At 34.3% G+C, this 13,640-nt stretch overlaps 2 protein-coding genes across 2 annotated transcripts; both read left to right on the top strand.

Moving 5' to 3' along the window:
• Positions 1-4,119: 4,119 nt before the first annotated feature.
• Positions 4,120-5,135, top strand: LOC131874545 (uncharacterized). The gene is made up of 2 exons (XM_059217975.1): positions 4,120-4,339; positions 4,427-5,135. The coding sequence occupies exons 1-2, from the start codon at positions 4,204-4,206 to the stop codon at positions 4,858-4,860; spliced, it is 570 nt and encodes a 189-aa protein (XP_059073958.1). The 5' UTR covers positions 4,120-4,203; the 3' UTR covers positions 4,861-5,135.
• A 4,830-nt stretch (positions 5,136-9,965) lies between these two features.
• Positions 9,966-10,878, top strand: LOC131035628 (uncharacterized). Its single transcript, XM_057967358.2, has 2 exons — positions 9,966-10,181; positions 10,279-10,878. Exons 1-2 carry the CDS (start codon positions 10,049-10,051, stop codon positions 10,758-10,760), a joined length of 615 nt encoding a protein of 204 aa, XP_057823341.2. The 5' UTR covers positions 9,966-10,048; the 3' UTR covers positions 10,761-10,878.
• Positions 10,879-13,640: the final 2,762 nt, after the last annotated feature.

The raw sequence follows: 13,640 nt of genomic DNA, 5'->3' as shown, positions 1-13,640 counted from the left end.
AAACACTTAAAAGCTATAATATAGAGAACAATGACGTACCTATGCCAGAGATGCTTGTCCAATGGACTGAGGATGGCTCACCATCGATGTAGAAACTATTGCTATTACCTATACAAAAAATGTACAAAGATTAAATACAATTAATATAATGATAAGTATTGAAGGTTGAAAACAATTAATTTTACATATCAAACAAAAGTGTACCGGATCCTGAGATGCTTCTCTAGTGCAAGGAGGAGGGTTCGCCATTGACGAAATAGGTATGGATATTTCCTATACGAAAAAATTATAAGATTATAATATATCACAAGTTCACATGTATGCGTGCATATAATCATGAAATCAAGAAAATAAAGTAGAGATGCATACCTTCGCCCTCTCTTGATCCGCGGGCGAATCAGGTGTATTCAACATATCCACAAAGCTCAATGGCCGCTGTACATGTAAAATAGACAAAAAAACACTAATCAATCTACAAACCCCAACTAATACTTGATTTCAACATTTTCAAACAATTGTACAACTAAAAATGTGTTCAATTACCTTCTTCACATGTTTTGGCGTCTTCGAGGAATTCTTTTTCTTAGGATGAGCCCTAGACGTGGAGGGGGTACCCTAAAAACACAAAATTAACATGAGATATTAGTACAGATAATAAATTAAACATAATTTTAAAAATCTAAAATGAAATGACTTGCATATTCCATCAAAACAATACATAAAAAGAGTTGTACAAAATATGATACCGTATAGCCTTGTAGGCGAAAATCGATCGCTGAGAGCGTGATGCCATCAATCTAGGATATTTCATCCCCTGTTAACACCTACAAACCAGAAATTGGACCAAGCATTAAAGATAGTTAGTATATCTTGTATTTTTTTGAATTCAAAGTGTACTATTATATTTTAACATGTTACAAAATTTATACCTCAGGCATCGAAGTTACAGCTATGGTAACTGGGGGGGGTGTATGGGATACTGCTGCTACATCCTGAAATGCATATTATTTGTCTCAATTTAAATCAATGTATAAATGAAAATTCATTTATGTAATTACAAATTTAAATTGACTGATAAATAAAATGTTATGAATTCAAATCAACACACTTGTGTTTGTGGCTCATGGGCAAACATCGTGTCCATCAACTCATCTGTTAGCGCGACATCCTCAACCATGTGAGCCTGACATCTACAACCACAAATCATGCAAAAATGATATGAGTATCCATTTGCACTAGCTGCATCATCTATCCTTGAGCATATCCCCGAGCAACTGACACACATATGCTCGATGGGCTCTATGTCGCCCTCTAATAGCTCATCATCCAATACAATAGGGTGTGCTAATGACGTCCCATGCTGGATGATGGCACCAGTCAATGTTGTGGCTGCCTGAAGAGTCTGTAGCTCCATCGACTCTTTCAGCTCTAATGGGACAGCCTGATGCACCTTGGGTTTGGGTGCTAGGGGGCGGCGACTCTCCGCGGCTAATCGCCTATGGGATCCAGGTCTATCTTGGGCAGAGCCACCACCTCTACCATGAAACTCTCTCATGTCAAAATAGTTTGGCTGCACGTTGATCACAAACTCACAATATATTTTTTTCAAAAAATATAATGGCACCTCATAATTATTACAAGGTGGATCATCAAAGACCATCCACCACCTCTGCCAAAAAAGATTCTTCATCTGTGCATTGGTACACCAATGTATGGGAAACCTTTTTGCATTAAGAGGTAAAGACTGACCAGTTTTGGGATCAACAAAAAAGGCACATATTTGTTGTTTAGAAATATTTTTGTTTTTTACTCCATCGTATGATAGCCCATTGGCATAGAATTGATGACACCTATCCCTAAAGCTTCCCCATTTGGTAATTTCTGTGGAAATAGCTATGGCACCACTAGCTAATGTTTCTAGGCTAGTGGCGAGGGATTGATGATGGTCAAGTTCAGAAGTTTTCAATTTTACAATCAGTTTATTTATTTTAGATGTATTTTGTCCTAACTGATTAATTAATTCTTCCTGTGTTTTGGCTATGTGGTCAAAAGGAGGAATTCGGGGTTGTTCTTGTGTGTTTTCAGGAGGTGCATTTGGTTGTTCATGTGGGTTTTCAGGAGGTGCATTTGGTTGTTCTTGTTCTAGATTAGAAGAATCTGGTTTTTGAAACAAAAAATGAAAAAACCTAATCAAAATTAATGAAATTAAATTCAAAATGTAAAACAAATTTCATAAACCGGAAAGAAAGACAAAAATAAATAAAAACTAACCTTGATCCATAGCCTGGAGGACAAATCTAGCACCCCGTTCGCGGTTTAGGTGAGAAAATGGGGAAAAAACGAAGTTAAAAACGCGATTTACGAGTAAATGAGACCTAGTTTTTTTTTTTTTACTTTTTTTACCAGGCACCGCGTACGTGGTTTTATTTGGATTATTAGTGTGTATGCGCTCATTTTCCTATAAGCAGTGCATATGCGCTCATTTTCCTAGGAGTAGCGCATATGCGCTCATTTTCCTAAAAGCAGCGCGTATGTGCTACCTTTTCTAAGCCCAGGAAGAACAAATCTAAGAGCATACACGGGAATTTGAAATTTTAAAACCACGTACATGCTGCTTGTTTTTCCAAGTTGCTTTGGGTGGCGTCAACTTTTCTGACCACCATCTTTGTGCATAAACTCGGAAGACTTATAAAATATTGTAGTAGAGGCGACATTGTCCTTCCTAGATAATGCACCCATGATGGCATCCAATTGCACTAGTGTTTAGTTTGTAGTTGATTGAGTAGGAGGTACATAATTTCAACAATTATAAAACAATGATAAAGTACAAAGTGAAAGGAAGAGGAATAATAGGATAAGTAAAAACAAAAGCATGTTGGGTTTGCCAAAAGTTGAATCGGAAAACTTAAGATATGCTCACTTAAATTTATCCTTTCATTTGTGCGAAGTAGAATAAAATTAATTTATAAAATAACATCCATTTCAAGAGTTAATCTATTTGAAACAAAGTTGGGTAATTCTTTTTGGTGGCACAAACATGGTATGACTTAGCTGATTTATCAAAGATTAAAGGAGTATTGAAGCAAAGTTGGGAAGACAAAGTCAAAGATTATATGAAAGAGAGATAAATGAATGGCATGACATAATGGTCATGGAAACCCTTTGAAGAATTAGATATTCAAGTGGCTCAAAAAAAAAAGTTAAGTGAAATATTAGCAAACAGAAGGATCCTCTTATCAAGACATGAAGATGTTATTAAGTGGAGTGGTGAAAAATTAGGGAATTATACTCTTAATATAGGATACAAGTTGATGGATGTAGCCATAAAAAATAAGACTGGTTGCTGCACTTGAGCTCAAACTTTAATTAGGTAGTTTTTGTGGGTTTGGGACCTTTGTTCTCATTGGTTTGTTGCTCTAGTCAAAAGCTCCCTGAGTTGGTTGATTTGTTCGATCATTGCCTCCAAAAAACATTCTGATTTTGTGTTAGAGGTGGTTTCATTACTTGTGAGTTCCCTTCTTTATGCATCCGTTTGATACTTTGTAATGGTTCAAGTCTCTCCCATTTTTATCTAATTAGAACATTTACTATAAGATTTCCTATTTATTAAAATCTAACTAAAGATTACTTTTTATTTAAACAATAATCAACCCCAACATCTAAACTAAATTAATTATTAAATTAATATTTAATTAACTTACATTTATTTATTTCTTTACGTATCAATAAGTGTGAATGAATTGCTTATTTTCCCTTTAAAAATACAAATGATCACTTTATATAGATTTTGCGTTTGTATAGAAAAAGGTCATTTTATATAGACAATAAAATTTTAAAATCCAATAAACGACTAAAAGAAGTCGACTATAGAAAGGCAAAAGCTTTCTCATAATACCTTGGATGGAAGCACAAGGAACATATTCTAAAACGTTCCCTATCATTTGTGTATTTCCATATTCCATTCTTGGGCCATTCTCTTTTACTTGGGTAGCAAGAGAGCGCTTCTGACGGAAAGTGAAAAAATCAACTCAAGTATAGAATCATTTTCTTCACAAGCGAACACTATATTTATGCGCTCCATCTGCTTTTCTCTCTATCAAAAATCTTTCACTAATTCAACAGCCATTATCATTTCTACAAGTATTCCTCAGCTAGTTCTTATTGTGTATATTTGGGGCTGCCCTCTAACTATTACAAGCTGCAATGGAGTTGAATTTGGCATTGAGTTCTCAACGCAGAAGAAGTTTTAGACGTGGCCGGCCTCGACTTGAAGGATTTTGTGGCGATGTTAGATTGAGAGAGACTCGCTGCTCCTACTTTCTCAATCTCATCCTTCCAGGTACGTGAATTATACATTGAATCTTTCTATTCTTTTGAGAAGCGTAGTATTAAAGAGAGCATATTGTTTATGCATCATGTTGTGCAGGTTTGAGCACAGATGAAATAGAGGTGGAGATGGATAAGGAGCGGAGTGTGATATTACGTGGGGAAAGTTATTGCAAAGAGGTGGGAATGCTTAAGTGGAGGTGGCGCCTCATGTCTAAGGGAAGAACTCCTTTCAAAATTCCAGAGGATGTCAACGTGGGCGCCACAAGAGGTAGCTTTGAGCGACACATTTTGCATCTTGTCATGCCCAAGTTCAGGCATGGCAAATTCAGTCCTTACCATGTCATTCACATTCATCGAGATGCCCACCAAGTGAAGGCACAAGCTGCTTCATCTCCGGGTGCTGTGAAAGCGGACACAATCTGTTCTTCTACGAGCTCTCTGTCAAATGCCCAGGAAAAAATGCAACAATATCGCAGGACTAGAAGGAGAAGTATAAAGAAAATCACTGCGAACAGCCAAAAGGTAGAATAGTAAATGAATTTGTTCGTAGATCCCAAACATTCTTTGTAAATAAAATACTCAATCTTGCTTTGGGATATCAACCAATCTTTGTATATAAAATACTTAGTCTCGCCTTGGGACTATGTCTCCAAGGATGTCTCAAGCATGGGATAGTCCATGCCTGAATTGTAAATTGACCCCTGTACAAGTAGGAAAGCCTTTGCTTGTTCCCGAAGCCCGGGAAGAAAAAAGTCAAGTGTATTCACGTCTTTGTATAAACATGTAAAAAAATGTTGTTTTTAAAATTAGTTTCTATTTAACTTGCCTTCTTGAAAATGAATGACATTTCCTGTCTCTTTATCACTTTGTTTTAGATTTTAGAATTTGAAAGTTTATGGATGATGTTTAATGGATTTATGATGAAAACTTATAATCGATTTAGCTGCCATTTTATTTATAGCATCGTGGAGAGGTTTATAGGATATGAAAAATCATGTGAGTAAGGTAAGGTAGTCTTAATATTGTATATTTGGTGATAGAAGTGATAGAGGTAGTATTAAAATATGATGATAGTGTAATCTTAATTGTTGTATGATAGGTAATAGGTTCCATAAGTATGGGTGGAGTTATGGAAGTAGTACATGTGTGAGAAGCTTCATAATCACTATATTGATAATGTCTTGTAGTGCTTGATATTTATTGGTAGAATTCTCTTGCATATTATGGTATGTGCAAAAACAAAATGCTAAATGACTATCTAGAAATGTTCTAGAATGTAGAGAAAGTGATTAATTGAGTCTCCAAGAGGGTGTTAAGGAGGGTCATCAAGTTGTGTGTAGGCTTGTTCATTGCATTGAATGGGAAAGGGTAGATTATTTGAAAAATGTTTAGAAGAAGTGTATGGTAATGGGTTTGGGCAAGGGATCAATGAATATGGAGTAGTAGGTAAAGAAGATGATGAAATATATTGAGAGGGGTTCATATCTAGCTAAGTTCATTCAGGTATAGGTGAATGAATAGGGGATAAGGAACCATGCAAAGAATTTTTAATTTCCAATACTGAAAAAACATCAACCAATATTATGTTTATAAATTGGTTAATGATTCTATCAAGTTCTAGGTTGTCATTAGGAAGATTAAATCAAATGGAATTAGGTGATAGATGAGAAAAAGGTATATCATGAAATGGAAAATGTAGAAGTTGATTTTAAAAATATAGGTGGGTCTCGTCATTAATTGAAGTAGAACTATAAGTGACAACATTATAGGCATGCAGGGTGAAGAAATATGAGCAAAGAGGATCACTGTAGTTAAGAAGGGGAGAAGAGAAGGATTTAATATCACATGAGAGATTGAAAGGGTTTGAATATCTGACCTTTAGATGCCTACTATTATCAACAAAGGGGGAGTCTTTATCAAGAAGTGTTTTATCTTAAATGATAAAATTACTCTTGGTATGAGAGACATGATGAAAGAAGAGAGACAATAGAAGAGAATTGAATTAAGAAGAACAATAAATAGTCGTTTTCCAAATAGAAGCTCACACACAATTGTTATCTAATATAGACAAGAAAGAAATGGAATCCAAAATGAAACTATTGGTTTTTTTCTTTAAAATGGAGAAAATATAAAATATATGAATATTGTCTAGTATAAAAACAAGCTTGGAGGAAGACTCATAAAATATTGTAGTAGTGGTGACATTTTCCTTCCTAGATAAAGAAACCATGATGGCATCCAATTGCACTAGTGTCTAGTGTGTAGTTGATCGAGTAGGTGGTACACAATTTGAACAATTGTAAAACAATGATAACTTAAAAAGTGAAAGCAAGAGGAATAATACGAGTAAATATAAAAGCATTTTGGGTTCATCAAATTTTGAATGGGAAAAATTAAGATATGCTTGTTATCATTTAATTTGAGTGAAGTGGAATAACATTAATCTATTAAATAACATCCATTTCAAGAGATAATCTAGTTGAAATGTAAAGTTGGGTAATTATTTTTTGGTGGCACGAGGGTGATATGACTTAGTTGATTTATCAAAGATTAAAGGAATATTGAACCAAAGTTGGGAAAACAAAGGAAAATATTACATGAAAAAGATAGAAATAAATGACATGACATAATGGTGATGGAAATCCTTGCAAGAATTAGATATTCAAGTGGCTCAAAAAGAAAAGTTAAACAAGATATTAGCAAATCAAAGGATCCTTTTATCAAGACATGAAGATGTTATTAAGTGGAATGGTGAAAAATTAGGGAATTATAATCTTAAGATATGATACACGTTGATGGATGTACCCATAAAAAATAAGACTAATTGGTGCACTTGTGCTAAAACAAATATTCCCTAAGGCTAGGGTTTTCAATTGGGAATTGTTACAAAATAAAATTTTAACAAGTGAAATAATTTGCAAGATTGACTATGTAGGACATCATCAATGTTATACTTGTAAAAGGGAAGAGGAGACTATCGAGCATATCCTTCTAAGTTGTGAAGTGGCTAAGTAATATTAGAAAATAGTGAAGCAAAAACTAAATTGGCAAATTTTGCCCCCCCATTTTTTTATTTATTTTTTCATCTTTCTTGATTTCTCATAGAAAGCCTACCTTTGTAAGTAAATGGAATACAAGCCCATCACTAATCATATAGTAACTTTGAAAGGAAATGAATAGAAGGATTTTATAGGGAAAGGAAATGCTAAAGGATCTTTTTCTAGTGGAAATTGAATTTTCCATATCAGAAGTAGTAAATAGTGTTTCTTGAAATTAGAAATTAAAACACTACTCTACTGCATGGGATGAAGAGCTAAGGGAAATTTTTCCTAGCCTAGTCATCTACTCATTCATGGATCCCCTTGGGATGATCCAAAAATAGCTTTGAGAGCCAATGTGAGAGAAGAATGGTTTAAGATCCACCTTGATGACCTGTATTAAGAGGAAACCTTGGTCAATTGGGAGCTAAGTGCATTATAAGAAATCATGAAGGTGAGATTAGGATGGTTGTTTCTTGGAAGCTCCTAGATAGAACCAATAACTAAGTCGAGTTTTAGGCGACTTTATTTGGTCTCAAACTGTGTAGTAAACTCAATCTTCGAAAAACACATTTGGAGGGAGACTCTCTGATCACAATTAATGATATTCAATACAAGGGTGTCACCAATTGAAAATTAGATAAATTCATAGCCCCAATTTGAGATACCTTGATTCGATTCAAATAATTCAATATATCATATGATTCTAGGGGAACACATTGGTTAACTAAATGGATAGTTTGACGATAAACATGAATTTTAATTATTTTCTCTTGGATATGCCAAACTTGGGGTATGATCTCCATGTGACTTTTCAAGGGGAGAATGATAATGAGTCTTAAAGTCATTTGTTCTAATTTTATTACTAAAGAAGGTTGAGTGAAGTGAAGGCACAAGAAACATTTATGCTCTAGCATGGCCACCATACAAATGAGCCTATCATGCTACATTTACCATCATGGTTAATACACACCATGGACACCACCTTTTCCTTGAAGATCAAACATCAATAGATGGCTTTCATGGGGAATATCATAGACCAAAGGTTTTAGAGAATATTTGGAATGAGGTTATCAGTTGTTATTCAAGCTATAAAGATGATGCTATGTGAGATGTATATCAATTCCTCCCATCGGTACCATGTCAATCCACATGTGGCCTACATGTTTTTGGTGTACTTCTTGTTGTAGGGGAGAACAAGATGGTAGTGAAAATGACCATGAGGATGCTGGTGAAAACAAAGTGGTATGGGGGTTTATAAGAACCTCTAAATACAACAATCATGTAGTTAGGCTTCCAGCCCAATAGTGGAATGTGGCCTAGCATCTACCCATGCTACAATAGACCAACGGTCACCTTCATTCTATGAGTAGTGGATGCAGATGATGACACCAAACAACACAATGTACGTTGGGGAATTGGGTTTGTAAAGGTTATTGTTGACATCTTTGTGGAACTAGGTGCTGACTAATCTGTTGCCATTGAACCCCTAGACCTTGAAGGTGTGGAGGAAGAGAATACAATTCAAAGGTATGCAACTTCACTATTTGATGGTTGTCATAAGATATTCTAGGTACTAACATAGATGTATAATGAATTTTTTTTTTAAGGCATGGTCATATCAGGAGGTGGGCTTTTGTTAGCCATGCTAGCCTATAATAATGCCTACTGATGATGTAATTTTTAGTCTTGTCAATTGGGTATGGCCCCTTTGCCATGTTTCTCAATTTAAAAGCAATATACATAAGTACCAATTCTCTATTTCTAATATTGAATTTACTTCAATAATTGATAGCAGATTGATATTATTATTAAATATTCATTAAATTGAATTCACTACAAAAACAAGAGAAAATCCCTTTCAATGAGATACTCAATCATGGCCTTAAACCACACACTAAGCAACATATTAAGCCTAGAAAATGTCAATCAACTCTGAGTGTTTAATAGCTATAAGCCTAAAAATCAAACCTTAATGCTCAATCACCTATAAACATCTTCTTTATCAATTTCATTGAAACTCGTTACTCTAAGTATTGTTTACACTTTTTAATTAGATAATTTATTTCTTTACAAATCTATTTAAGAAGGCTCACCAAAAAGAAAGCCAAATGTGTATCCTCCGTTTATATATGCAGCAATGGAATGAAATTATACTACTGAATTTTCTTTTAACCAAAAACTATACAGCAAACCATATCCACAAAAGATCATTTTACGAAAACAACAAATCTTTAAAATCAAGTAAACGACTAAAAGAAGTCCAATAGAGAAATGCAAAAGCTTGCTCAATATAGTCTGGAAGGAAGCCCAGGAATTGGGAACAGAATATATTGTAAAAGGTTAACGGTGTCCGTGGTATAGGGGTTACTTGGCCTATACGCTTGGTCGCTTTTCCTTTACTGCATCCTACTCATCTCTGTATTTGCATATTCCATTCTTGCGCGCTTCCCTTTTACTTGGCTAACAAGAGACTGCGTCTGACGGAAAGTGAATAAACATCAACTCACACATTGAATAATTCTTCCCACCAACGAATGCTATATTTATGCGCTCCATCTGCTTAACTCACTAACAAAACTCTTTCATTCATTTTACAGGCATTATCATTTCTACAAGTATTTCTTAGCTCGTTCTTATTGTGCTTATTTGGGACTGCCCTCTAACTATTACAAGCTGCAATGGAGTTGAATTTAGCATTGAGTTCTCAACGCAGAAGTTTTAGACGTGGCCGGCCTCGACTTGAAGAATTTTGTGGCGACGTCAGATTGAGAGAGACTCGCTGCTCCTACTTTCTCAATCTCATTGTTCAAGGTACTTTCATTATACATTGATACTTCGAATCTTTCTGTTCTTTTGAGAAGCATGGTAATTAAATAGAGGCATATTGTTCATGCATTATGTTATGCAGGTTTGAGAACAGATGAAATAGAGGTGGAGATGGATAAGGAGCGTAGTGTGATATTACGTGGAGAAAGTTATTACAAAGAGGTGGGAATGCTTAAGTGGAGGTGGCGCCTCATGTCTAAGAGAGGAAAGCCTTTCAAAATTCCAGAGGATGTCAACGTGGGCGCCACAAGAGGTAGATTTGAGCGACACATTTTGCATCTTGTCATGCCCAAATTCAGGCACAGCAGATTCAGTCCTTACCATGTCATTCACATTCATCGTGATGCCCACCAAGTGAAATCACAAGCTGCTTCATCTCCGGGTGCTGTTAAAGTGGACGATTCGTCATCGTCTTGTTCGAATACGAGTGAAATCATTAACAAGGACACAATCTGTTCTTCCAAGAGCTGTGTGTCAAATGCGCAGGGAAAAATGCTACAATATCGCAGGAGTAGAAGGAGAAGTATAAAGAAAATCACTGCGAACAGCCAAAAGGTAGAATAGTAAATGAATTTGTTCGTAGATCCCAAACATTCTTTGTAAATAAAATGCTCAATCTTGCCTTGGCACTATGTCTCCAAGGATGTCTCAAGCATGGGATAGTCCATGCCTGAATTGTATATTACCCTCTGTATAAATACATATTTTCTATTTTATTTATTTCTCTCAAAGATGAAAAACATTTATGGTCTCTTTTATCACCGTGTCTAAAGTTTAGATTTTTACTTTGTGAGCGATTTTAAGGGACTTAAAAAGTGTTATGTAATTTGAAAACTTATATTTATAATTGTGATTTATATTACAAATAAAGAATTGATTTTTTATAATTATATTCATGATTTTTAAAATATGTATATTTATAAAAATATTTTATTAGAGAGCTATTATGATAAGTCATTAAATAGGATGGAAACAATGTAAAGTATTCATTGTAGAATTCATTGAGATAAATGGCTTCTTTGAATTTCATGACTTTATGAAGATTTCAAGAAAAATTTCTTTATGGACCACATGTCAACACTTTGTACTCTTGATATTATTTATTTACAAAAGATTACACTATTTGATAATTTTTTTTACTTTAGACTTGAATAATGTGTATTTGGTTTGACACATATCAATTCACTACTTCTCATAAGGAAGCATGGAGCAATACTAGTATGATTCTCCTTTATTCTTTCCTTCATAATAATTTCTTACAGAAAATACCTATCATAAAATCAATTTACATTACATTTGAAATTGAAAGTAATTCCTTGGTTATTTTAAACATTTATACACCTAAAATTATGGATCTAGTTGTTTTGAGTTATGGTGTTGAGTTATACTATCTTTCACTTACCAACTATTGTGATAGAAAGAGGAAGAGATATCTAGAGATGGAGAAATAGATTTAGGGAAGGGGAAATAGGAACTCTCTATGTATGAGTGAGAGAGAGGTATGGAGATAGAGATAAAGAGGGATACCATTATAGATAAATAGAGGAAGAGGGAGGGAGAGAAATAGAGAGAGGAGAAGTGTATGGTGTTGACTTATAAAATATTTAGCTTACCAACTATGGTGATAGAAAGAGGGATAAATATCTAGACATGGAGAAAGAGATAGAGAGAGAGGAAAATAGGGACTATCTATGTATGAGTGAGAGAGAAGTATGGATATCTAGAGATAAAGAGGGATAAAAATACACATAAATAGAGGGAGATGAAGGGAAAGAGAGAGGTGTGATGTGGAGAGAGAGAGAGAGAGAGAGAGAGAGAGAGAGAGAGAGAGAGAGAGAGAGAGGAAGGGGAGGGATGAAAATAAATAAAAAATATGCGTGCTTTCATATTAAAAAAGTAGAAATATCAATGATGTATCAAATGTTAAAATAAAACCCTAATGTGGTTTCCAAGAATGGGTAGGGTAAGTAAAAGGCATTTCACAATCAAGATAATATAAAAAGATGTAAAAATATCAAATCAATAAAGAATTGTTCATACAAAGAGTTTCAAATATAAATTTGAGATGTAAATATCATTAAAGTATAGATCTAAGAAACCCTACAAGAAGACTAGGTTGTATAGGATTGATTAAGTTTACTAGAATACTAAGAGGCCTAAAGATGGACAAAGAGAGAAGAAAGGAGGATGGGAGGGAGAGGTAGAGACATAGGTCTAGAGATTATGAGGGAGAGAGTGAGAGAGGGAGGGAAGGAGAGGTAGTTAGAGAGAGTAGGAAAGGTGAGATGGAGATATATATAGCGATATGTAGAGAGAGAGAGAGAGAGAGAGAGAGAGAGAGAGAGAGAGAGAGAGAGAGAGAGAGAGAGAGAGAGAGAGAGAGAGAGAGAGAGAGAGAGAGAGAGACAAAAAGAGAGTAATTATATATATCAGGGGAGAGATAATGAGAGAGGATGAAGTGACGAAGAGTTAGAAAGATAAGTTTAGAGCTTGATAGAGAGGAGGGGTTTATGAATAGGTAGAGAGATAGGTCTAGAGAGATGTATAAAGAGGGACAAAAAGAGATGGATGGGGGGAAGAATAGCTGGAGAGATAGGTAGAGATCTTAGGAGAGAGAGATAGAGAGAGGTAGAGAAAGGGATGTATAGAGATATGATGATTTAGAAAAAAATATTACTCTCTCTAGTAAAAATACTAATATTTTTTTATAATTGATTACTCCTTTAATGTTTCAAATATATTGAAAAGATTTTTACAAAAAAATTCACAAGAAAGGGACTTTGCATGCAAAAGTTGTGACATTTGAAATTTCAAAAATAAAGGTTGAATTTAGAAAGATTATAATTAATTTTTCATTCATAATATAGTAATTTATCTAGTCCATTATGTAGAGCTCCATATCATCTTTCTAGCAGCTATTAAAGACAATTTTGTGATAAGAAACACAAAAGTTATGCCCATTTTACTAAAATGTGTTTTTTTAGGATTTTCAAATAGATATCCATTTTGGGAAAACAAAATGGGTATTTCAAAAAAAATATATAGAATTAATAAAATATAACTCTAAGAAATTGATATTCATTGTTAATGTTTTTAAAATGGATATCTTTTATCCATTTTTTCTGGCATATATTGTTTCCCTCATTTTTTGCAAACTACTTCAATGTTCTAAGAGTTTGGCTCCTATTTTCAAGACTTCATCCTTCATGCAGATGACCTTTTTAATTTGAATTTGATGAAATAAATTTAGGGTTTATTTAAGAAATTGTCAATATTCTACCAATATAAGATATGATTTATTTTGAATTTAATCGATAATTATTATTGATTTTATACATATGCTATGTATAAAGACCTAATTGATAGGCTAATTGAAAAACATCCATAACTTTCAAATGGTTTCACATTTTTCAAATCCGAAAGATGCATCACAGTCTATGCTTC

This window comes from Cryptomeria japonica, chromosome 3, assembly GCF_030272615.1.
Source record: "Cryptomeria japonica chromosome 3, Sugi_1.0, whole genome shotgun sequence".
NCBI classification, from domain to species: domain Eukaryota; kingdom Viridiplantae; phylum Streptophyta; class Pinopsida; order Cupressales; family Cupressaceae; genus Cryptomeria; species Cryptomeria japonica.
This window is presented reverse-complemented; position numbering and strand designations above follow the sequence as displayed.

Excerpts from the sequence above, each read along its gene's own strand:
- LOC131874545 (XM_059217975.1), top strand. The coding sequence starts at position 4,204 with ATGGAGTTGAATTTGGCATTGAGTTCTCAACGCAGAAGAAGTTTTAGA. Across the intron at positions 4,340-4,426 it reads TCTCAATCTCATCCTTCCAG|GTTTGAGCACAGATGAAATA; the intron begins GTACGTGAATTA and ends CATGTTGTGCAG.
- LOC131035628 (XM_057967358.2), top strand. The coding sequence starts at position 10,049 with ATGGAGTTGAATTTAGCATTGAGTTCTCAACGCAGAAGTTTTAGACGT. Across the intron at positions 10,182-10,278 it reads TCTCAATCTCATTGTTCAAG|GTTTGAGAACAGATGAAATA; the intron begins GTACTTTCATTA and ends TATGTTATGCAG.